At 45.7% G+C, this 24,563-nt stretch overlaps 1 protein-coding gene across 1 annotated transcript; it reads right to left on the bottom strand.

The window, feature by feature from the left end:
- Positions 1-3,647: 3,647 nt before the first annotated feature.
- LOC307175169 (small ribosomal subunit protein eS21-like) lies at positions 3,648-4,019 on the bottom strand (the record flags this gene model as incomplete). The annotated part of the gene is given in 3 exon segments (XM_079900034.1): positions 3,648-3,722; positions 3,726-3,740; positions 3,744-4,019. Coding segments are annotated over 3 exon segments (366 nt in total).
- Between the last annotated feature and the right edge of the window lie 20,544 nt (positions 4,020-24,563).

Here is a 24,563-nt window from a genome sequence, read left to right as displayed (position 1 = left end):
CACATATATACAATGGAATATTACTCAGCCATAAAAAGAAACGAAATTGAGTTATTTGTAGTGAGGTGGATGGACCTAGAGTCTGTCATATGACTGAAGTAAGTCAGAAAGAGAAAAACAAATACTGTATGCTAACACATATATATTGAATCTAAAAAAAAAAAAGTCATGAAGAGCCTAGGGGAAGACGGGAATAAAGACACAGACCTACTAGAGAACGGACGTGAGGATACGGGGAGGGTGAAGGGTAAGCTGTGACAAAATGAGAGAGTGGCAGGGACATATATACACTACCAAACGTAAAATAGATAGCTAGTGGGAAGCAGCCGCATAGCACCAGGAGATCAGCTTGGTGCTTTGTGACCACCTAGCGGGGTGGGATAGGGAGGGTGGGAGTGAGGGAGACGCAAGAGTGAAGAGATATGGGAACATATGTATAACTGATTCACTTTGTTATAAAGCAGAAACTAATACACCATTGTAAAGCAATTATACTCCAATAAAGATGTTAAAAAAAAAAAGAATTTTACTTTCTTCATACTAGCACCTTATAGTACATTTTATAGTAAGGTCTGCTAAATAAGCTATCAGGCCCAGACCCCAAGAATGCTGGTTTATATCCTTCCAGTACTAATAAGCCCTATTGTTTTTACTTTCATTCTACTGACTGTCATCTCAGGAACCATAGTTGTAGTAACAAGCTCACACTGGTTAATGTTATCCCCATTCTAATAAAAAATTAACCCATAAGCTATAGAAACATCCAACAAATATATTCTAAAACAACCCACTGCACCAATACTACTATAATGGCTAAATTATTAAACCAATATATTATGGTCAATGGACATTACAAAAATCTTTAATCCAAAGCATCCACCATCATAATAACAGCCCTTGTCACAAAATTAGGGCTTTCCCCATTTCACTTCTGAGTACCTGAAGTAACACAGGGCATTCCATGAACAGCAGGCCTGATGCTAGTAACATGACCACCTTGCACCCCTATCAGTTTTATACCAAGTCTCACCATCCATAACCCTAAACACACTATTAATCATAGCTATATTATGAATCGTAATTGGAGGCTGAGGGGGACTCAACCAAACTCAACTACAAAAATTATAGCCTGTTCATTCATCAATGGCCCATATAGGATGAATAACTGCTATTATAATGTAGAATTCAACCACAGAAATTCTAAACATACTAATTTATATCATAATAACATTATCTTCTTACCATTTATGGCCAGCTCATGTACCAGAAACTATCATTATCACACACATGAAAGAAAACAGTTTCCATCACAATCCTTATCCTCACCATTAAAGGATCATTAGGTCTCCCACCACTATCAAGACTTTTACCCAAACGAATAATTACTAGGAGATAAAAAACAATAACATTCTACCAACACTAACAGCCATCAGAGCACTACTTAACATATATTTCTAGATGCAGCTAATATACTCCACAGCACCAACTATATTCCCTTCAATAAACCTAAAAATAAAATGACAATTCCAACATACAAAACAGATAACCTTCCTATCATTACTAATTGTAATAGCTACACTATTACTACCCGTAACACACATTTCTATCAGTGCTGGGCTAGGAATTTAGGTTAGTTTAGACCAAGAGCTTTCAAAACCGTAAGCAAGTATAATTTACTTAATTCCTGAAAATAAGTATTGCAAGAATCTATCCTGCATCAGTTGAATGCAAATAAAACATTTTAATTAAGCTAAATCCTCACTAGATTGATGGGCTTCCACCCCACAAAATCTTAGTTAACAGAAAATACTGTAGTCAACTGGCTTCAATCTATTGAATACTTCGCCCACCTTCCCAAGGAAAAAAAAAAAAAAAAAGATAGGAGAAGCACAGGCAGAATTGAAGCTGCTTCTCTGAATCTGCAATTCAATTTGCTGATTGAACACAGGGCTTGGCAAAAAGGGGGCTCAATCTCTTTCTTTAGCTTTATAGCCTAATGCTAACTCAGTCATTTTACTTATGTTCATAAACTGCTGATCATTTTCAACAAAGCACAAAGATATCGGCACTTTATATCTACTATTTGGTGCTGGAGCTGGAATAGTGGCAACACCTTAAATCTATTAATCCATGTTGAGCTATGCTAACCTGGAGCGCTACTTGGAGATGACCAAGTCTGTAATGTAGCCCCTGCATTTGTAATAATTTTCTGTAGAGTTGTACCCATTATGATTGGAGGGTTCAGAAATTGACTTGTCCCACTAATAACTGGGGCACCTGATATAACATTTCCCTGAAAAGTAATATAAGCTTTTGACTACTTCCCCCATCATTCTTACACCTACTCCTATCATCAACAGAAGCTGGTTCTGGTACTGGTTGAAGTGTATATCCACTTCTAGCCAGCAATCTGGCCCACACAGGAGCCTCTGTTGGCCTAAGCATTTTTCTCCTTACATTTAGCAGATGTCTCTTCAATTTTTGGTGCTATTAATTTTATCACTATGACAACTAAAGATTGGCACTTGCCATCCACCTCTACAAGGATTAAATTATGAGCCGCAGCAGCTGCTGACCTTTAATACCTGAAAGGATTTCAGGGTGAAGATCAGGAATGAGGCACTCTATGCCCTGGGAACAACTGGCAGAACAGGTCTTCAGATAGATATTTTCAGGAGAAGATTTTATGAGCCCAATTCTTGCATCTCCTTGTATTTAGAAAAGCACTAAAATCCTTCATGGGTGACTTTGCTCCTTGTGACTAGCAGAATCCTTCTGCAAAAAAATATGTGCTTGATTGCATGTATTCCCCCTGCACCAAAATCACATCTATACTGACCTTCCCCCTACCTCTCTGGAGCAGCTTCTCAGAGTGGTCTGAAATGCTGTCTCCCCGGCTATAGTCCTCATTTTGCCCCAAAATAAAACTTACACAAAACTCTCATGTTGTGCGTTTTTTTCAGTCAACAACTATAATCTTTACTATAAAACCAGCAGACATATCTCAACACCAAACACCATTATTTGTTTGAGCTGCCCTAATTCTAGCCATATTACTATCATTATCACTCTCAGTTCTAGCAGCCGAAATTACCATATTGTTAACAGAAAGAAATATAAACACTACTTTCTTTGGCCCTGCAGGAGGAGACCCAACCCTATACCAACACCTATTTTGATTCTTTGGTCACCCTGAAGTCTGTTATTTGTAGCCTACCAGGGTTTGGAATAATCTCACATATTACATACTATTTAGGACAAAAAGACCCTTTCGCCTATATGGGAATAGTGTGAGTCATGTCCACTGGCTTTTTAGGACTTATCTTGTGGACCCATCACATGTTTACAGTAGGGATAGATGAACATACTTTACATCAGCTAAAGTAATTATTTCTATCCCGACAGGAGTAAAAGTATTTAGCTGATAAGCAACTCTTCACGGAGGTAATATTACATGATCTCCCACTCTATTATGAGCTTTAGGCTTTTTCTTTTTACAGTAGGTTGTGTAACAGGAATGGTCTTAGCTAATTCATCCCTGGACATTGTCCTCCATGGTATATACTACGAAGTAGCACACTTCCATTATGTAATGTCAATGGGAGCAGTGTTCACTATTTTTTTGGGGGGGGGGGTTCACTATTTATTTATGACAAACATTCCACATCCAGGTTCCTCTCTAGGCAGAAGTTCTTTGAGACGATGCCGTCTGCCTTGGCCAGTCAGAGAATGGAGTCATCTCACTCACCCATCCTGCGAATGGCCCTGCAGATAGCGTAGGTTTTAAACTGGCCATTGAACCTGCCTGTCACCTTGTCAACCTCAGCCACGTTCATCTGGATGGACGCATGGTCCTTGGCGCCGATGACGCGGTTGCCGGCGGAGCATTTCCGCAGCATGTACAGGTCCACGGACTCGCTGGCATCGTTCTGCGTGCTGAGGGAGCGTCTGGTGGTACCACAGTGAGCGTGAGCGCAGAATAAAAAAGCAGCAGTGTTCACTATTATAGGAGGCTTCATGCACTGATTTCCACTATTCTCAGGTTATACACTTAACTCAACAGGAGCAAAAATTCCCTTCATCGTTATATTCGTAGTAGTAAATATGATCTTCTTCCCGCAGCACTTTCTTGGCCTTTCAGGATGTCACTACATTACTCCAACCACGCTGATGCACACACAACATGAAATCTTTCATCTATAGGCTCATGCATCTCATTAACAGCAGTACTGCTAATAATCTTTATAATTTGAGAAGCTCTTGCATTCAAATGAGAAGTCTCAGTAGAGTAACAACTACTAACCTAGAATGGTTACATGGATGCTGCCCACCATATCCTATGTTTGAAGATCCTACTTATGTAAGTTTAAAATAAGCAAGGAAGGAATCGAATTCTTTTCAACCAGTTTCAAGCCCACACCATGACAATTATGTCTTTCTCAATAAATGAGATTAAGATAAGTTATGTAAGTTCATCAAAGTTAAATCATAGGCAAAAATCTTGTATATCACTACGGCACATCCATTTCAACTAGGCTCTCAAGATGCAGCGTTACCTGTCATGGAAGAACTTTTACATTTTCATGATCACACATTAATATCCACTTTTAAAATAGAACTTAACTAATACTGACAACTAAACTGACCCATACACATACACTAGATGCACAAGACCTTTTGAACCATTTATCAGCCATCACATAATTGCCCTATCATCACTACGAATCCTTTTCATGATACATGAAATCAGTAACCCTTCCCTAACCGTAAAAACTATAGGCCAGGGGGGACCTTGAAGATGGCGGAAGAGTAAGACGCGGAGATCACCTTCCTCCCCACAGATACACCAGAAATGCATCTACACGTGGAACAACTCCTACAGAACACCTACTGAACGCTGGCAGAACACCTCAGTCCTCCCAAAAGGCAAGAAACTCCCCACGTACCTGGGTAGGGCAAAAGAAAAAAAAAAAGAAAAAACAGAGACAAAAGAATAGGGACGGCACCTGCACCAGTGGGAGGGAGCTGTGAAGGAGGAAAAGTTTCCACACACTAGGAAGCCCCTTCGCGGGCGGAGACTGCGGGAGGCGGAGGGGGGAGCTTCGAAGCCGCGGAGGAGTGCACAGCAACGGGTGCGGAGGGCAAAGCGGGGAGATTCCCGCACAGAGGATCAGTGCCGACCGGCACTCACCAGCCCGAGAGGCTTGTCTGCGAGGCTCGGGTTTCGATTTCGGATGGAACGCAGGGAGAGGACTGGGGTTGGCGGCTTGAACATAGCCTGAAGGGGTTAGTGCACCACGGCTAGCCGGGAGGGAGTCCGGGGGAAAAGTCTGCACCTGCCGAAGAGGCAAGAGACTTTTTCTTCCCTCTTTGTTTCCTGGTGCGTGAGGAGAGGGGTTTAAGAACGCTGCTTAAAGGAACTCCAGAGACGGGCGCGAGCTGCGGCTAAAAGCGCGGACCCCAGAGACGGGCGCGAGCCGCGGCTGAGGGCGCGGACCCCAGAGACAGGCGCGAGCCGCGGCTGAGGGCGCGGACTCCAGAGACGGGCATGAGACGCTAAGGCTGCTGCTGCCGCCACCAAGGGGCCTGTGTGCGAGCGCAGGTCGCTCTCCACGCCCCTCTTCCGCGGAGCCTGTGCAGCCCGCCACTGCCAGGTTCCCGGGATCCGGGGACAACTTCCCCGGGAGAGCGCACAGCGCGCCTCAGGCTGGTGCAAGGTCACGCCGGCCTTTGCCGCCGCAGGCCCGCCCCGCACGCTGTGCCCCTCCCTCCCCGCCGGCCTGAGTGCGCCAGAGCCCCCGAATCAGCGGCTCCTTTAACCCCGTCCTGTCTGAGCAAAAAACAGACGCCCTCCAGCGACCTACACGCAGAGGCAGGGCCAAATCCAAAGCTGAGCCCCTGTGAGCTGTGAGAACAAAGAAGAGAAAGGGAAATCTCTCCCAGCAGCCTCAGAAGCAGCGGATTAAAGCTCCACAATCAACTTGATATACCCTGCATCTGTGGAACACCTGAATAGACAACCAATCATCCCAAATTAAGGAAGTGGACTTTAGGAGCAAGATCTATGATTTTTTTCCCTATTCCTCTTTTTGTGAATGTGTATGTGTATGCTTCTGTGTGAGATCTTGTCTGTATAGTCTTGCTTCCACCATTTGTCCTAGGGTTCTATCCATGTTTTTTTAAAAAATTTTTTTAATAATCAATTTTAATTTTAATAACGTTATTATACTTTACCTTCTTTCTTTTCTTTCCTTCCTTCCTTCCTTCCCTCCTTTAGACAACGAATCATCCGAAATTGAGGAGGTGGTCTCTGACAGCAAGATTTATGATTTTTCCCCCTTTACCTCTTTTAGTGAGGGTGTATGTGTATGCTTCTGTGTAAGATTTTGTCTGTATAGCTTTGCTTACAACATTTGTCCTAAGGTTCTATCCGTCCCTTTTTTTTCCAAATAAGAATTTTTTAATTCAATAACTTTATTATAATTTTATTTTTACTGTATCTTCTTTCTTTCTGTCTTTTTTCCTTCTTTCCCTCCTTCCTTCCTTCCTCCCTCCCTCCCTTCTTTCCTTCTTGCCTTCTTTGCTTCTTTCTTTCTTTCTTCCTTCCTTCCTTCCCTCCTTTCCTTCTTTCTTTCCTCATACTTCTACTAATTACCTCTACTTTTTCTCCCTTTTATTCTGAGCCGTGTGGATGAAAGGCTCTTGGTGCTCCAGCCAGGAGTCAGGGCTCAGCCTCTGAGGTAGGAGAGCCAACTTCAGGACACTGGTCAACAAGAGACCTCCCAGCTCCACATAATATCAAACGGCGAAAATCTCCCAGAGATCTCCATCTTAACACCAGCACCCAGCTTCACTCAACGACCAGCAAGCCACAGTGCTGGACAACCTATGCCAAATAACTAGCAAAACAGGAACACAACCCCACCCATTAGCAGAGAGGCTGCCTAAAATCATAATAAGGCCACAGACACCCCAAAACACACCACCAGACGTGAACCTGCCCACTAGAGAGACAAGATCCAGCCTTATCCACCACAACACAGGCACTAGTCCCCTCCACCAGGAAGCCTACACAACCCACTGAACCAACCTTAGCCACTGGAGACAGACATCAAAAACAGCGGGAACTACGAACCTAGAGTCTGCAAAAAGGAGACCCCAAACACAGTAAGATAAGCAAAATGAGAAGACAGAAAAACACACAGCAGATGAAGGAGCAAGATAAAAATGCACCAGACCTAACAAATGAAGAGGAAATAGGCAGTCTACCTGAAAAAGAATTCAGAATAATGATTGTAAAGATGATCCGAAATCTTGGAAATAGAATGGACAAAATGCAAGAAACAGTTAACAAGGACCTAGAAGAAATACAGATGAAACAAACAACAATGAACAACACAATAAATGAAATTAAATATACTCTAGATGGGATCAATAGCAGAATAACTGAGGCAGAAGAATGGATAAGTGACCTGGAAGATAAAATAGTGGAAATAACTACTGCAGAGCAGAATAAAGAAAAAAGAATGAAAAGAACTGAGGACAGTCTCAGAGACCTCTGGGACAACATTAAACACACCAACATTCGAATTATAGGGGTTCCAGAAGAAGAAGAGAAAAAGAAAGGGACTGAGAAAATATTTGAAGAGATTATAGTTGAAAACTTCCCTAATATGGGAAAGGAAATAGTTAATCAAGTCCAGGAAGCACAGAGAGTCTCATACAGGATAAATCCAAGGAGAAATACGCCAAGACACATATTAATCAAACTGTCAAAAATTAAATACAAAGAAAGCATATTAAAAGCAGCAAGGGGAAAACGACAAATAACACATAAGGGAATCCCCATAAGGTTAACAGCTGATCTCTCAGCAGAAACCCTACAAGCCAGAAGGGAGTGGCAGGACATACTGAAAGTGATGAAGGAGAAAAACCTGCAGCCAAGACTACTCTACCCAGCAAGGATCTCATTCAGATTTGATGGAGAAATTAAAACCTTTACAGACAAGCAAAAGCTGAGAGAGTTCAGCACCACCAAACCAGCTTTACAACAAATGCTAAAGGAACTTCTCTAAGTGGGAAACACAAGAGAAGGAAAAGACCTATAATAACGAACCCAAAACAATTTAGAAAATGGGAATAGGAACATACATATCGATAATTACCTTAAATGTAAATGGACTAAATGCTCCCACCAAAAGACACAGATTAGCTGAATGGATACAAAAACAAGACCCTTATATATGCTGTCTACAAGAGACCCACTTCAGACCTAGAGACACATACAGACTGAAAGTAAGGGGATGGAAAAAGATATTCCATGCAAATGGAAACCAAAAGAAAGCTGGAGTAGCAATTCTCATATCAGACAAAATAGACTTTAAAATAAGGACTATTAGAAGAGACAAAGAAGGACACTACATAATGATCAAGGGATCGATCCAAGAAGAAGATATAACAATTGTAAATATTTATGCACCCAACATAGGAGCACCTCAATACATAAGGCAAATACTAACAGCCATAAAAGGGGAAATCGACAGTAACACATTCATAGTAGGGGACTTTAACACCCCACTTTCACCCATGGACAGATCATCCAAAATGAAAATAAATAAGGAAACACAAGCTTTAAATGATACATTAAACAAGATGGACTTAATTGATATTTATAGGACACTCCATCCAAAAACAACAGAATACACATGTTTCTCAAGTGCTCATGGAACATTCTCCAGGATAGATCATATCCTGGGTCACAAATCAAGCCTTGGTAAATTTAAGAAAATTGAAATTGTATCAAGTATCTTTTCTGACCACAACGCCATGAGACTAGATATCAATTACAGGAAAAGATCTATAAAAAATACAAACACATGGAGGCTAAACAATACACTACGTAATAATGAAGTGATCACTGAAGAAATCAAAGAGGAAATCAAAAAATACCTAGAAACAAATGACAATGGAGACACAATGACCCAAAACCAATGGGTTGCAGCAAAAGCAGTTCTAAGGGGTAAGTTTATAGCAATACAAGCCCACCTTAAGAAGCAGGAAACATCTCGAATAAACAACCTAACCTTGCACCTCAAGCAATTAGAGAAAGAAGAACAAAAAAAACCCCAAAGCTAGCAGAAGGAAAGAAATCATAAAAATCAGATCAGAAATAAATGAAAAAGAAATGAAGGAAACAATAGCAAAGATCAATAAAACTAAAAGCTGGTTCTTTGAGAAGATAAACAAAATAGATAAACCACTAGCCAGACTCATCAAGAAAAAAAGGAAGAAGACTCAAATCAATAGAATTAGAAATGAAAAAGGAGAGGTAATAACTGACACTGCAGAAATAAAAGAGATCATGAGAGATTACTACAAGCAACTCTCTGCCAATAAAATGGACAACCTGGAAGAAATGGACAAATTCTTAGAAATGCACAACCTGCAAAGACTGAATCAGGAAGAAATAGAAAATATGAACAGACCAATCACAAGCACTGAAATTGAAGCTGTGATTAAAAATCTTCCAACAAACAAATGCCCAGGACCAAATGGCTTCACAGGCGAATTCTAACAAACATTTAGAGAAGAGATAACACCTATCCTTCTCAAACTCTTCCAAAATATAGCAAAGGGAGGAACACTCCCAAACTCATTACACGAGGCCACCATCACCTTGATACCAAAACCAGACAAGGATGTCACAAAGAAAGAAAACTACAGGCCAATAGCACTGATGAACATAGATGCAAAAATCCTCAACAAAATACTAGCAAACAGAATCCAACAGCACATTAAAAGGATCATACACCATGATCAAGTGGGGTTTATTCCAGGAATGCAAGGATTCTTCAATATACGCAAATCTATCAATGTGATAAACCATATTAACAAACTGAAGGAGAAAAACCATATGATCATCTCAATAGATGCAGAGAAAGCTTTTGACAAAATTCAACACCCATTTATGATTAAAACCCTGCAGAAAGTAGGCATAGAGGGAACTTTCCTCAACATAATAAAGGCCATATATGACAAGCCCACAGCAAACATCATCCTCAATGGTGAAAAACTGAAAGCATTTCCACTAAGATCAGGAACAAGACAAGGTTGCCCACTCTCACCACTCTTATTCAACATAGTTTTGGAAGTTTTAGCCACAGCAATCAGAGAAGAAAAGGAAATAAAAGGAATCCAAATCGGAAAAGAAGTAAAGCTGTCACTGTTTGCAGATGACATGATACTATACATAGAGAATCCTAAAGATGCTACCAGAAAACTACTGGAGCTAATCAATGAATTTGGTAAAGTGGCAGGATACAAAATTAATGCACAGAAATCTCTGGCATTCCTATATACTAATGATGAAAAATCTGAAAGTGAAATCAAGAAAACACTCCCATTTACCATTGCAACAAAAACAATAAAATATCTAGGAATAAACCTACCTAAGGAGACAAAAGACCTGTATGCAGAAAATTATAAGACACTGATGAAAGAAATTAAAGATGATACAAATAGATGGAGAGATATACCATGTTCTTGGATTGGAAGAATCAACATTGTGAAATGACTCTACTACCCAAAGCAATCTATAGATTCAATGCAATCCCTATCAAACTACCACTGGCATTTTTCACAGAAGTAGAACAAAAAATTTTGCAATTTGTATGGAAACACAAAAGACCCCGAATAGTCAAAGCAATCTTGAGAACGAAAAAAGGAACTGGAGGAATCAGGCTCCCTGACTTCAGACTATACTACAAAGCTACAGTTATCAAGACGGTATGGTACTGGCACAAAAACAGAAAGATAGATCAATGGAACAGGACAGAAAGCCCAGAGATAAACCCACGCACATATGGACACCTTATTTTTGATAAAGGTGGCAGGAATGTACAGTGGAGAAAGGACAGCCTCTTCAATAAGTGGTGCTGGGAAAACTAGACAGGTACATGTGAAAGTATGAGATTAGAACACTCCCTAACACCATACACAAAAATAAGCTCAAAAAGGATTAAAGACCTAAATGTAAGGCCAGAAACTATCAAACTCTTAGAGGAAAACATAGGCAGAACACTCGATGACATAAATCACAGCAAGATCCTTTCTGACCCACCTCCTAGAGTAATGGAAATAAAAACAAAAATAAACAAATGGGACCTAATGAAACTTCAAAGCTTTTGCACAGCAAAGGAAACCATAAACAAGATGAAAAGACAATCCTCAGAATGGGAGAAAATATTTGCAAATGAAGCAACTGACAAAGGATTAATCTCCAAAATTTACAAGCAGCTCATGCAGCTCAATAACAAAAAACAAACAACCCAATCCAAAAATGGGCAGAAGACCTAAATAGACATTTCTCCAAAGAAGATATACGGACTGCCAACAAACACATGAAAGAATGCTCAACATCATTAATTATTAGAGAAATGCAAATCAAAACTACAATGAGATATCATCTCACACCAGTCAGAATGGCCATCATCAAAAAATCTAGAAACAATAAATGCTGGAGAGGGTGTGGAGAAAAGGGAACACTCTTGCACTGCTGGTGGGAATGTGAATTGGTTCAGCCACTATGGAGAACAGTATGGAGGTTCCTTAAAAAACTACAAATAGAACTACCATATGACCCAGCAATCCCACTACTGGGCATATACCCTGAGAAAACCAAAATTCAAAAAGAGTCATGTACCAAAATGTTCATTGCAGCTCTATTTACAATAGCCCGGAGATGGAAACAACCTAAGTGTCCATCATTGGATGAATGGATAAAGAAGATGTGGCACATATATACAATGGAATATTACTCAGCCATAAAAAGAAACGAAATTGAGCTATTTGTAATGAGGTGGATAGACGTAGAGTCTGTCATACAGAGTGAAGTAAGTCAGAAAGAAAAAGACAAATACCGTATGCTAACACATATATATGGAATTTAAGAAAAAAAAATGTCATGAAGAACCTAGGGGTAAGGCAGGAATAAAGACGCAGACCTCCTAGAGAACAGACTTGAGGTTATGGGGAGGGGGAAGGGTGAGCTGTGACAGGGCGAGAGAGAGTCACAGACATATACACACTAACAAACATAGTAAGGTAGATAGCTAGTGGGAAGCAGCCGCATGGCACAGGGATATTGGCTCGGTGCTTTGTGACAGCCTGGAGGGGTGGGATAGGGAGGGTGGGAGGGAGGGAGACGCAATAGGGAAGACATATGGGAACATATGTTTATGTATGACTGATTCACTTTGTTATAAAGCAGAAACTAACACACCATTGTAAAGCAATTATACCCCAATAAAGATGTTAAAAAAAACAAAACAAAAACTATAGGCCATCAATGATTCTGCAGCTATGAATACACAGATTATGAAGATTTTAATTTTGATTCCTCTACGATTCCCACATCAGATCTAAAACCAGGAGAATTATGACTAATAGAAGTCAACAACCGAGTAGTATAGAGCTAGTCATCGAATATTAGTTTCAACTGAAAATGTTTTACACTCATGAGCTATACCTTCTTTAGGTAAAAACAGCTGCTATCCCAGGGTGCCTAAATTAAAGAACTCTAATCTCGACAGGACCAGGCCTATGCTGTGGACAATAATCAGTATTAGTTGTTTTCCTGTGTTCAAAGACAGGACAGAGGGAGACGGCTGAGACATGGGGTGAATTCAGAGCCCATGGTGGATGCCCTCTCCAAGCTCCAGGATAGGAATGGGGCCTCTGGGGTCCCAGGCCACCCACCACACCCTCCTGAGCGGGATATTGGGAACATTCTTTGTCGGTGATGAGGTGGTCCGAACACTAGTCATGGCCCTGACGCTGCGTCCTATGAGGGCCCCATGCTCTTGGGATCATGCCCCACACTGTGGGTCTGCCCTGTAGGGTCCTTCCTGCCGCAGAAGCAGAGACCCCCCAGCAAGCAGCCCCGTCCCCAACAGGCAGGAAGAGGGCAGGGGAGCAGGGCACCAGAGGAATCTCACTCAGACACCAGCATCCTAGGGGTGCCAGCGGGGACAGCCATGACACAGATGAGGCACAGCTCAAGGGACGGGGCCAGAGGGCCCCACAGGCGACTGGTCAGGTCCCAGCTCATCTGTGCCCCGGACACCCTGTCCCTAAATGCAGATTCTTCAGATGCAAACAGGCAGACCTTCAGACTGAAAGTCAGCTCTTCCAAAATGACCCCTCAGCAAACACTGCAGGATTCCACTCATATGGGGGCCCTAGAGTCGACAACTCATGGACCGAAGTGGACGGCGGTGCTGGGGCTGCAGGAGCGGGTGGGCAGTGAGACTTTCATGGTTGTGGAACTTTGGTTTTACAAGATGAAAAGTTCTAGGATGGTGGTGATGGCTCCACAAGGTGAACGCACCTGATGCCTTGGAAATGTGCACTTAAAATGGTGACGATGGTAAAGGGTGTGTGATGTGTGTTTTATTTCACTTAAAATAAAATTTTTAAGTGACGTCTTGTTAATTGAGATTCCAATTCGACTCCCCTTTACACAAATGGGTGAGGCCCAAGCACCGTCCTCCACCTCTGGGGCCATCGTTGTACCCTCACATGGCACGTGGGGGACCATTCTTAGGCGCCTAGTCTGTGCTGAGCTGTGTCCAGGGGAACCCAGACAGCGGTGATCCCCATGGTTTGGATATGATATATGATATGCTGTGATAATATGATACCACTGAGGGTTGCCACTCAGCAGAACACGGAGCAGCAACCCGCTCAAAGGTACCCGTCTCCATATGAACGTGACAAGATTAAGAGAAGAAAAGGGTCCATAGGTTAATCAGGGCAACACCCTCAATTAAGTTGTTAGAAATCTCAGAAGGGACGAGACACACTGCGGGCAAAGAGCAGATATGGGGTCTCCCCCTGCACACGAGACTGACCCATACAGATGGGGTGAGACCCACACAATCCCGACCCTGCACCTGGGGACACACAATCACAGTCTCCAGGGTGACCTCACCTCCCCAGACCCTGCACCTGGGGTCACACGTCCACACTCACCAGGGTGACCCCACCTCCTCGGACCCCACACCTTGGGGTCACACGTCCCCTTGGTCAGGACACCATGGCTGTGCTGGCTGAGCCCCCAACGTGGGAAGGAGCTGGGTCCCCGGGCCCTCCTGGGACTGTAGAAAGAAGTGTAGGGTCCATCTCCTCCCCCCACGCCAGTCCCAGAGAAGTCAGTCCCCTCCTCTTTTCATTTGTGTTCCATGTGATTTTCATTGTTTTTAAAACTTTCATGCTAAAGTTGAACACACTACCTTGGTTCAGACAGGCTTGGCCCTTGGCTCTCTCTCAGGTGTTGAGAAAACTCATGAGACAGCAGCACTGAAAGAGGAGGGGCAGGTCTAGACTCTGCTGAGCAGAGATGGTCGGCTGGAAGGCGATCACAGGGGCACATCTCATCTGCTGCCCATCGGCCTTAAGCCACGATCCACGTGCCCAGCAGTCAACTCACCAGGTAATCCTGCCTCTCTCCTCACTCTGTGTGTGCTGGTGAACTGGAATAATTACCACAGAGCACACCCGAGGAGTCTCCATGAGCCCCAGGTAAAGTGAACCTCACAGGGGTAAGGACCAAGGTCCCTACCACAGCACTGACCCCGGGGAGGGCCATGAACCACACTCAGAGCAGAGGCTGTTACTGAGACAAGCCCGCCTCAGCTCCAGACCCCAGACATTTGAGCACTGACATTCAGACACAGGCACGGAGCTTCCCAGAACTAAGGCCAGGCCTGGTGTCTACCTAGATCTCCACATCCCCCCTGAGGCTCCCAGGACTGAGGCCAGGCCTGGTGTCTACCTAGAGCTCCACATCCCCCCTGGGGCTCCCAGGACTGAGGCCAGGCCTTGTCTCTACCCAGGTCTCCACGTCCGCCCTGAAGCTCCCAGGACTGAGGCCAGGCCTTGTCTCTACCCAGGTCTCCACGTCCGCCCTGAAGCTCCCAGGACTGAGGCCAGGCCTGGTGTCTACCCAGAGCTCCACGTCCGCCCTGAAGCTCCCAGGACTGAGGCCAGGCCTGGTGTCTACCCAGAGCTCCACGTCCGCCCTGAAGCTCCCAGGACTGAGGCCAGGCCTGGTGTCTACCCAGGTCTCCACGTCCGCCCTGAAGCTCCCAGGACTGAGGCCAGGCCTGGTCTCTAGCCAGGTCTCCATGTCCTAGTGCACACAGAACACAGTCAGGTCTAAATGTTCTCGTTGCAGACAGCATATGGTCAGATCTAAGCATATTCAGTATAGACAGAACACGGGAAGGTCTAAATCTACTGTGTAGACAGAACTTGGCCAGCTTTAAACTAGCTTAGGGCTGCTTTCCCAGGAGGCAGGTCACACACGTGGGGTCTCTCATCTCTGGACAGGGGCTCACCCTCTTGTGGGAACCAGGATGTAAATATCTTGGAAAACGTCAGACTCCACACTTCTCCCACATCAGGAAGCTGAACAAAATCTTTCTGTCATCAAACATTTCAACGTGTGAAACAAAAACGATACCAATTTCTCTGGCCACATGATGGCCAGGATCCTGGAGTAAGCCAGGAACTTCTTGTAGTGCAGCCCAGTATCCTGCAAGGACAGACCAGCAGCGGCCTGATTCCAGCGCCCTCGGCGCCTATCAGGAGGCGGCCGCACTGGAAGCCCAGGCAGGACAGTCCATCCCGCCATCTGATTGCAGGTGGAGCACATTCAGGGCAGCCGAGAGCACCACACTCTGGTCCTGCTTCCCAGCAGCAGGGAGGGCTGATGGCTCCTAGTCAGGTGGCTTCGTGCACCAGGGATGATGCCCAGTGTGTACCCTGCTGTCTCTGAAGGAAGAACAGGGGGAAGAGGTTGGGGCACAGAGGCCATCCAAGTGGAGAACAAATGGATAAACCCTCCTGTCTGGGCGTCGGGACCCTCCGAGGAAAGAGGCGCTAGCCCCATCCAAATTGGGGAACACAGGAGCTAACTTCAGGCCCTGGAGGTCAGGGCAACAGGAGGGGTGCACCCTGGCCCTGGCCGGGTTCTCCAACTGTGACTTGTAGCTTAAAGGGGACCTGGGGCAGATGACTGAATGTAATGGGGGCCTCAGGTGGACCCTGAATGGGACTTAATGAAGGTGTGAAGGACTTTACTGAGACAGTTACAACAAGCAGAAGACAGACTCTGTGTTAGGACATTCTGCTCCATTCGTTTAAATGCCCGAGATCCATGACCTTTACATGGCTACACAGGGTCATCTGAGCAGATGCGTGCTGACGTATTTGGGGCCCAATTCAGCCTGTAATCAACTTGCAAGTGGTTCTGGCAAACACACACAGGTGTACACACATGCGTGCACAGGCACACACACTAACGTATGCACGTGCACAGCACAAATATATGCATACACTAGCACATGAACACATGCACACGCATACACAGCACACATATGCCCATGCACACACTAACGAGTGTGTGCAAATGCACAGATGCCCCTACACACGCACATGCGCAGCACATGTATACACACATGCACAGGCATAGCACACACACAGGGAATAAATACTATGAAGTATTAATTCCCGAAAATAGTGAAGCTCATATGTATTTTTCCCTTTTTCTTAGCTTTGATGTTTTTCAAAATAAAAAGTTTAAGAAAAAGTTAATGGTAAATAACTTTTGATTCATAGGACTTTCTGAAGTTATTCCACAAATATTTATGATGTGAGAAATTAATGTACATATTACTTGTGTCCACTGATGGATGAATGGAGAAGCAAACCATGGTCCATCCATACAATGGAATGCTCTTCAGCCTAAAAAGGAAGGCAGTTCTGACACAGGCTGCAGTAGGGATGAACCTTGAGGGCATTATGCTCAGTGACATAAGCCAGACACAAAAGAACAAATGATGTTTGATTCTACTCATACAGGCCCCTAGAGCCGTCGGATCCATAGAGACAGAAAGTAGGATGGTGGGTTCCAGAGGCAAGGGAGGGGAATGGGGAGTTAGTGTTTAATGGGAACAGTTTCAGTTTTGCAAGATGAAAAAGTTTGGAGATGGCTGGTGGTCATGGTTACACAACAGTATGAACTATTTCATGACCTCAAAATGTGCACTTAAATGGTTAAGATGGTAAATTTTACGTTATGTGTATTTGACCACAATTTTTAAAACTTTTAAAAAAAACAACAGGAAATAGTCCATGAATGCAACAAGATGCACAACTTTACTAATAACCCAGGGAATTAAAACCATAAGAAAAAACTATGCCTACACGTACCAGACCGGCAAACATGAAAGACACTGTATCAACTATCAGCAGGATGTGGAGCAATGGAAAGCCTAATACTTTCCATTGTATTGGCGAGGATGCACCCACTTCTGAAACAATCCGGCCTCAGACAGTGAAATCCGTGCACACAGGGACCTACAGTGCTGCGCCCAGTTAAATACACACCCCCGAGCACCGCACCAGGACACACAGACATGGACTACACAGCCACAGGAGCTAGAGCCAAAACCAACCTGAAGGCCATCACAACTGGATACAGAAATGAACTATGCACGCTCATACGAAGGAATTCCACAGTAATTATGTTTTAAAGTTACTAAAAACTATAACAATTATTTAAAAAAACTATATCCACAAGATGAAAGAATCTCATGGATACAATGTTGAGCCACCACGAGCTACAAAGCAACACGCGCAGTAAACCTGTGTACAGAGCCGGGAACCAGGCACAGCTGGGCTGCCTTATTTATGGATGCGTGCCTGGGGGTACACTCTGAGGACAAGATTACTGTCACAGGATTGGGAGAACAGCTGCCTCAGCGTGGGGACGAGGCTTGACAAGGGAAGGGTACTCCTGGGTGCCCACTCGTCATGTTCTATCCCTTGATCTTTCTGATTATTCTTTACTTGTATATATAAAAAAATTCTTTTTTTTTTTCCTTTGGCTACACCGCATGGCTTATGGAATCTTAGTTCCCCAACCAGGGATTGAACCTGTGCCCTCAGCAGTGAAAGCGCAAGTCCTAACCACCGGACCACCAGGGAATTCCTTACATGCATATAACATAATTCTTAATATTAAAGTTTATCATTTTCGTTTATAAAGAACGGAGGCCTGCTTCTCCCAGGGAAGCAAAGGAGGATGGTTTCTACCAGTGAAATCCCGATGCCGTGGCTTCTTCAACCATCAAGCCTGATGGCAACTCCTGTGAGTGGGGCATTGGGGCCACGACGCTCAGAAGGAGGCTCTGGGACCTCAGTCCTGGGTCCCGGCCTCCGAGGAGCCCACCCCTCCCGGTCAAACCCCTCGGTCATTGTGTGCATGACGCCCTTGCTTTCGTTGCTCTGGCACAGTTCGGCTGTCACCGTTGCTGGGAGAGAAAGAAGAAATGTGCAGATGCAAGAAGCGGGCTTCAAGCTGACCCACCTCCTGCTACGGAGCTGACGCCACCGTTTCTAAGAGAGGACGGCGGGCCCCCAGAATGCAGCCTCACCGGCTGAGGTCTAACCATGCCAGGGCCCGCGTGTCTGACGCCACGGGGAGAATTCCATGAGGTGCCCCCAGCCTGCCTGGTTGGACGTAACGGGGCTTTCAGACACGCGGGTTCTGTCTGACCCCACAAAACTGGAGGCCTCCAGGTTGTCACCTTTGATAACTGCGTTGAGATTTAATTCCCACACCACGCAACTCATCCATTTTAAGTATAAAGCTCAGCGGTGTTGTATATACTCACAGGGTTGTGCAACCGTCGACACAATCCATTACAGAACATTTCCACTGTCTCCTCCAAACGCCCACCCCTCAGAGGTCACCCCGCATTCCCCACAGCCCCGGCATAACTAATCCACTTTCTGCCTCTATGGATTTGGCTGTTCTGTGTGTTTCGTGTACATGGAGCAACACACTAATTGTCCGTTTGCGTCCGGCTTCTCTCGCTGAGCATCATGTTTTTGAGGCTCATCCGTGTTATGGCCTGTGTCAGTGCTTCACTCCTTTTCATGGCTGAGTAATATTCACTCCCTCTGCTTTTAACTCTATAATTATGACTCCCTGCCCACACTGCATAGGGCTGATGAGAAGTTTACCTTCCATTATTCTTGGGGCATAACCTGCACTTTTAACCAACACCCAGAGGTCCTGTGCAGAGGCCGAAAGCCCAGCCCTACCTGGTGCACAGACACTCCATGTGACCAGATCCCAGGAGGAAGGGTAAGATGGTCCTGCATGTTTAGGGGGCCAGCGCCCTATGGTCTCATGTGCAAACACCTCGCTGGTCAGCGTCCTGCGAGAGCTGTCCCCAGGGCACCGTGCGGGGGACACAGAAGGGTCAGGGGTCACGGCACCACCTTTATTTCAGGCCCACTCATGGCGACTGTCTACTTGGAAAGGACTGAGGCTCCAGGGGAGGGTCCTTCCTGCCTCTTCCAGCTTCTGGGGCCTCCAAGAGTCCCTGGACTTGTGGTTGCATCCCTCCCACCTCTGTCTCCGTCTTCATGTGGCTTCTCCTCTGTGTGTCTCCTCTCATGTTATAAGGACACAGTCACACAGGATTAGGGCCACCATAATGCCCTTGTATTACCTACTTACAAAACCAGGTCCTACTTCCAAATGGGGTCACGTCCTGAGGCCCTGGGGTCAAGATGTGGATGACTCTTTCAATGGGGGGTACACAATCCCCCTTCACTCTGAAATAACAGATCCCACAGGACTGGTGTCCTTATCAGAAGAGGATAACAGGACACAGACACAAGGTGCACACCCAGGACCACTCTCAAGCGTATCTCACCCAGGTCCCATCCCTGGCTTCAACCTTGGTCCCATCCTTGCTGGGCCTGCACAGCTGAGTCTCAGCAAGAATCCTGCTGAGTCCGTGGAGAAATGACGGCACCAGAACACACCACCCCAGAATGTGCTTCTTTGGCATGTGGGTAACTTTGATCTAAAGGCTACTGAGAAGCAGCAGATGTAAGAAAAGCTCTAGGTCAGGGCACAAGCTTTCCTCCTGCGAAGGAAATTCATTTACGGAGGAGACGCCCACTGAACAAACCTCACTAAACATGCTTGTTCACCATGGTTTCCTGGCTGCCTTTCTGTAACTTACTCCCCTGAAAAGAAGCCCAAACCCCTTTCTTTGAACAGTCCAAGATGGGTGACCAGCCCAAGTTCTATTCACCCTTGGGGTGATCATCACCGGTTGCCCCCGTGTGTATGTGTGACACCATGAACGCTTCTGTGAACCAACATCATCCTAATGAACTTGTATGTGTCTTTCTCTTGTTGATCTGTCCTTGGCCAGTCTTGTGCATGGGGCCCCAGCTGGAGAAGGGGCAGAGGAAAGATGCTCTTTCCTCCTGTGCAGAGGACCCTCCCTCGATATCTGGTCACCCCAGATACCAGGTCACCCCAGATATCTGATCGGTTCCTCATCCCCCACCTCCCCTAGGTAATGCCTGACTGCAAGGATTCTGGTAGGTCAGTTTAGTCAGAACCCCCGCCGACCCCCGATGTCTACTCTTAGCAAGTGTCCGTCGTGACCCCTTCATTCTGCTCATCAATTGTAAACCCCTTGCCCTCGGGGGATTCAGGATGGAGTCCAGTTCTATGCAGGGGCTTCTTTTCCCCCATTGCAATAGCTCCTGAATAAAATCTGTTTTTGCTGCTTTGATCACCATCTGGCTCAGGTTCTAATTGAAAGAGGACACAGGAGGAAGAGAAGATGTCTGTCTACACGCCAAGGAGGGAGACCTCAGGAGAAACAACTCTGCCCACACCTAGACCTCAGAGCTCTAGCCTCCAAAACCCGTGCGACAATAAACGGCTGTTGTTTAACCACCCGGTCTGCGGTGTCTGTTATGGTAGCCCCAGGAAACTCAGACACCATTCTCTATGGAGAAGTGGTGAAGAGCTGGGTTTGCATCTGAGCTCCACCAGTCACCCCAGCATCCATGCCTCGATTTCTCACCTGTAACATGGGATTGGTAATAGTGCCCATCTCACAGGGTTGGAGGGTGGATTCCGTGAGCTAAAGCGTGTGAGGAGCTCAAAGCTGAGGTTCACGATAACCATGCAGTGTGTTGGTCGTCACCCCGACATTTTGGACCCTCTCCTCTGAGGGGGAAGAGTTCCCTCTAGTCTGGGGGAGGCCCATGCACCAGGACCGTCTCCAGCTGTTAGAAACTCTCTGTATAGCTGAAAAGGATCAGAATTTGCCACCCCAAACACACCACTTTGGCATAAGGGTCATTTTGAGCCAAAGGCAATTGAGAAGCAGTAAAAAGAAAAACTCTGCCCTTCCCCATCTGCCTTATCCCTTTGTGAGGATGTGCCCCTCCGTCTCCTGTACCAGGAAGGGGAGAAGAAATCTTATCACCTGAGAAGGTTCTGACTTCAGTCTGCGGAACAAACCTCACTAAATCATCTTTGTCTTCCATTATTTCCCATTTATTTACCATCCCACAACTTACTGCCATTAGAAGCTGAAACCTGTTTTCCTTTGTCTTGTCACTTCTCTACTAACTTATCACACTTGGTTAAAATGGCGCATAAGTCTCTAAGTCTGTCTCTTTGGGTCTCCACTTCTTTTTTGTGAATGGCTCTTTACACAGACATAATAAACCTTTTGCTCCTGTTAATCTGTCATTTGTCAGTTTAATTTGCTGATCTCTGGTCCAGAACATAAGCGGTAGAGGAAAAGTTTTTCCACCCCTACAGGGCACTGAGCACACCAACAGCCAACCCCCCCATTGGTTCTTGCTCTGCCTCAGCAGCAGCAGAGACCCCATACCTCTCCCCATCTATGAAAGGTACGCAACTAGCACCCCGCCTCCGTCTTCCCTCGCAGCCTGTCCTGTGGCTCTCTCAGCTCACGCCCTGTCTCACAAATGCCCACCCCCTGGGAGTGAGCATGGAACCACAGACCACTGGGGGCATTCGACACTCAGACAGCAGGTGTCCAGGTGGCTGGAGCTAGACTCTGCCACGCAGCACACATGGGAGTGAGTGCATCCTCGTGCCATCCAGCCACGATGGCCCCACACATTCCCCCGCACAGGTCTCAGGCCAGGGCTCAGACCCCCAAACCCCACCCTCAGGACTCTGCAGTGTGGGATGACTGCACCACAGGGCCCCCATGTGGGAGTGTGCTCAGCTCTGACATAGGGACACACACCTCTGCTGTCCTTATTAGGAGAACAGGGGTGGGTCTGCACCGCTCCCAACCACCCACCCTGTCACACCCCCTTCGCAGCCAAATGGAGTACTGACCCTCCTAGATCCTATTCCAGTTGGGCCAGGTCTCAATGATTCCAAACCAAGGGGCTCTGGTGACTCCTGGGATCTCACAGGGATTCCCCATCTTGCTTTCTAAGGGAAAACCACTGAGTTTCAAATGAAGGAAACCAGAACTCATCAACCCAAAATGTGCCCATCTGGCATAAGGATTATTCTGAGCGGAAGGCCACTGAAAACCAGCAGATGCAGGAAAAGCTTTAAGAACAGGGCACATCCAATAAAGATGTTAAAAAAGAAGAAAAGAAAAGAAAAAGAACAGGGCGCACAAGCTTTTCTCCATAGAGGAAATTCACCTTATAAAGGAAATGCCCACTTGTAGCGACCTCTCCTTCTCCCATAGCTGGAAGAGGAGGCATCTTAACAATTCTCATCAATGGACACAGCACCGACTTGAATCTGCATCACAAACGCCACTAAACCCCCTTGTTCACCGCGCTTTCCCGGCTGCCTTTCCATAACTTACTCTCCCCAAACCCCTTCCCTTTGTCCAGTCCAAGATGGTATTTAAGTCCTCAATTCTCACTGCCCCCTTGAGTAATATTTCTTCATAAACTTCCACATGGACATATGTCATGTGATCTTTCATTCTCTTGTTAGTCTGTCTTTTCTCAGTTTTTTTTTTTTCTTAGTTTAACTTCTGGGTTCCAGGCACTGAACCCGGAAGGGGAAAGGGCACTGGAAGTGGCTGCCACCCATCGTGAAAGCCATATTGGAATCTTCAAGAATGGCGTGAGCGGGTTGTTAAACACAGCTAGTGTTAGAAATTAACTTACCCTACAGTTGAATACACTATATGAAGAATAAAGGCAGCAAATTCTAAAAACTCACCACTATCACTGTAGACTTCGCTGGCTACGTAATGCATCTGCTACTGTCTCTGCTCGGGCTCTTACTCCCTCCCACCCATAGTGTGTGTGGTGGAAACGTTCGCTGGGGTTCTTCCCAACTCCGCTTTCAGGAACATCACATTGGAAACTTGAAACTGGCCACCGTGGGAATATCTACACCACAGAAATGGCAAATGCCAGTCTTGGTTGATTGTTTTGTTGATGGTCTAGACTTAGAAAGTGATGGGGAAAGTGTGACACGTGCAGACCAGATGCACAGGTGTGTGTCTGCGGTGCTGCATTGTAATGACTGAGAGAATATTCTTCCACATCCGAAACCCAGGATGCGATTCAGTAGAGGCTGTTGACATCACGGAGGAAAAAATGAGGTTCAGCTCAATTGGGTTCGTAGTGTTATTCCTTAATTACAAGAAAATACCAAGGAATGTTTGTGACGTCAGGACCACTCTCACCCGTCAATTGGGGGACCACGCGTGGCTGGGAAATGGGAGCTGAGCAAACATCCACAAAAGCACCCGTGAGGCCCCAGGTTCTCTGGAATCTACACCAGAGTCCTAGCTACTAGTGTATCTGGTGAATTGTGTACTATACAGCCTGTGTATCAGTTTAGCTAATAAACATATATGCCCATATACGCACCTTTTGGGGGAGCCCGTTGACAACAGGATTGTGTGTTATGTTATTACATGATATCAGCGTATTATCACCTTTGTTATCTGTGTACCACTGTCCTTCACATCAGCTTTTAAACTGTGCACACATGCTGGTTCTTTTCCCTGGAGAGCCAGGTCCTGCCCATTGGCCAGCATGCCCCTGCCCTTGACCCTGTCACCACCTCTGATGGAACCTGGACCCTGAAACATCAGCTCGACTTGCACCCAAGACATAAGTGTCCAGAGGTATGGATTTTCTAGACTTTCACGTCAATTCCACGACTTGCCGAATTGGATAAACACAGCCATTTTGCACACTCGGATGTCAGTGAGGGCAGCGGGCAGAGCTCCTACGAGACGGAGGAGGAGGAACACAGCGTGTCCAACTGGCAGGTCCACAGTGACGGCTGTGGTGAAGCCAGGCGCGGTTCTCACAAGAGAAGCAGACAAGGATGCTGTGCTCTAGCACGTCCGCATCTGGGCACCATCACTGCAGGAGGGAGGATCGCCTTAAGAGACCTCAGCCTCACTCAGGCCTGAGTGAATGAAGGAATGAACAAATGAAGGAAGGAAAGGGCAGTGACCCAGCAAGGGGTCCACAGGGACCCAGCCCCTTTGCCAGAGAAAGTCCAGAGTCACTCCCAATAGGGAGCTCACCTGACACTTGCATTGCAGGCCCTTGACACATACTCCTTGACCCCAACCACGAGTCTGTTCAGAGTGAATGAACAAACGTCACCCCCAGATACAGTCACAGGAGCCCCT

The sequence above is a fragment of the Stenella coeruleoalba genome (assembly GCF_951394435.1).
Source record: "Stenella coeruleoalba genome assembly, chromosome: 16".
Classification (NCBI taxonomy): Eukaryota; Metazoa; Chordata; class Mammalia; order Artiodactyla; family Delphinidae; genus Stenella; species Stenella coeruleoalba.
This window is presented reverse-complemented; position numbering and strand designations above follow the sequence as displayed.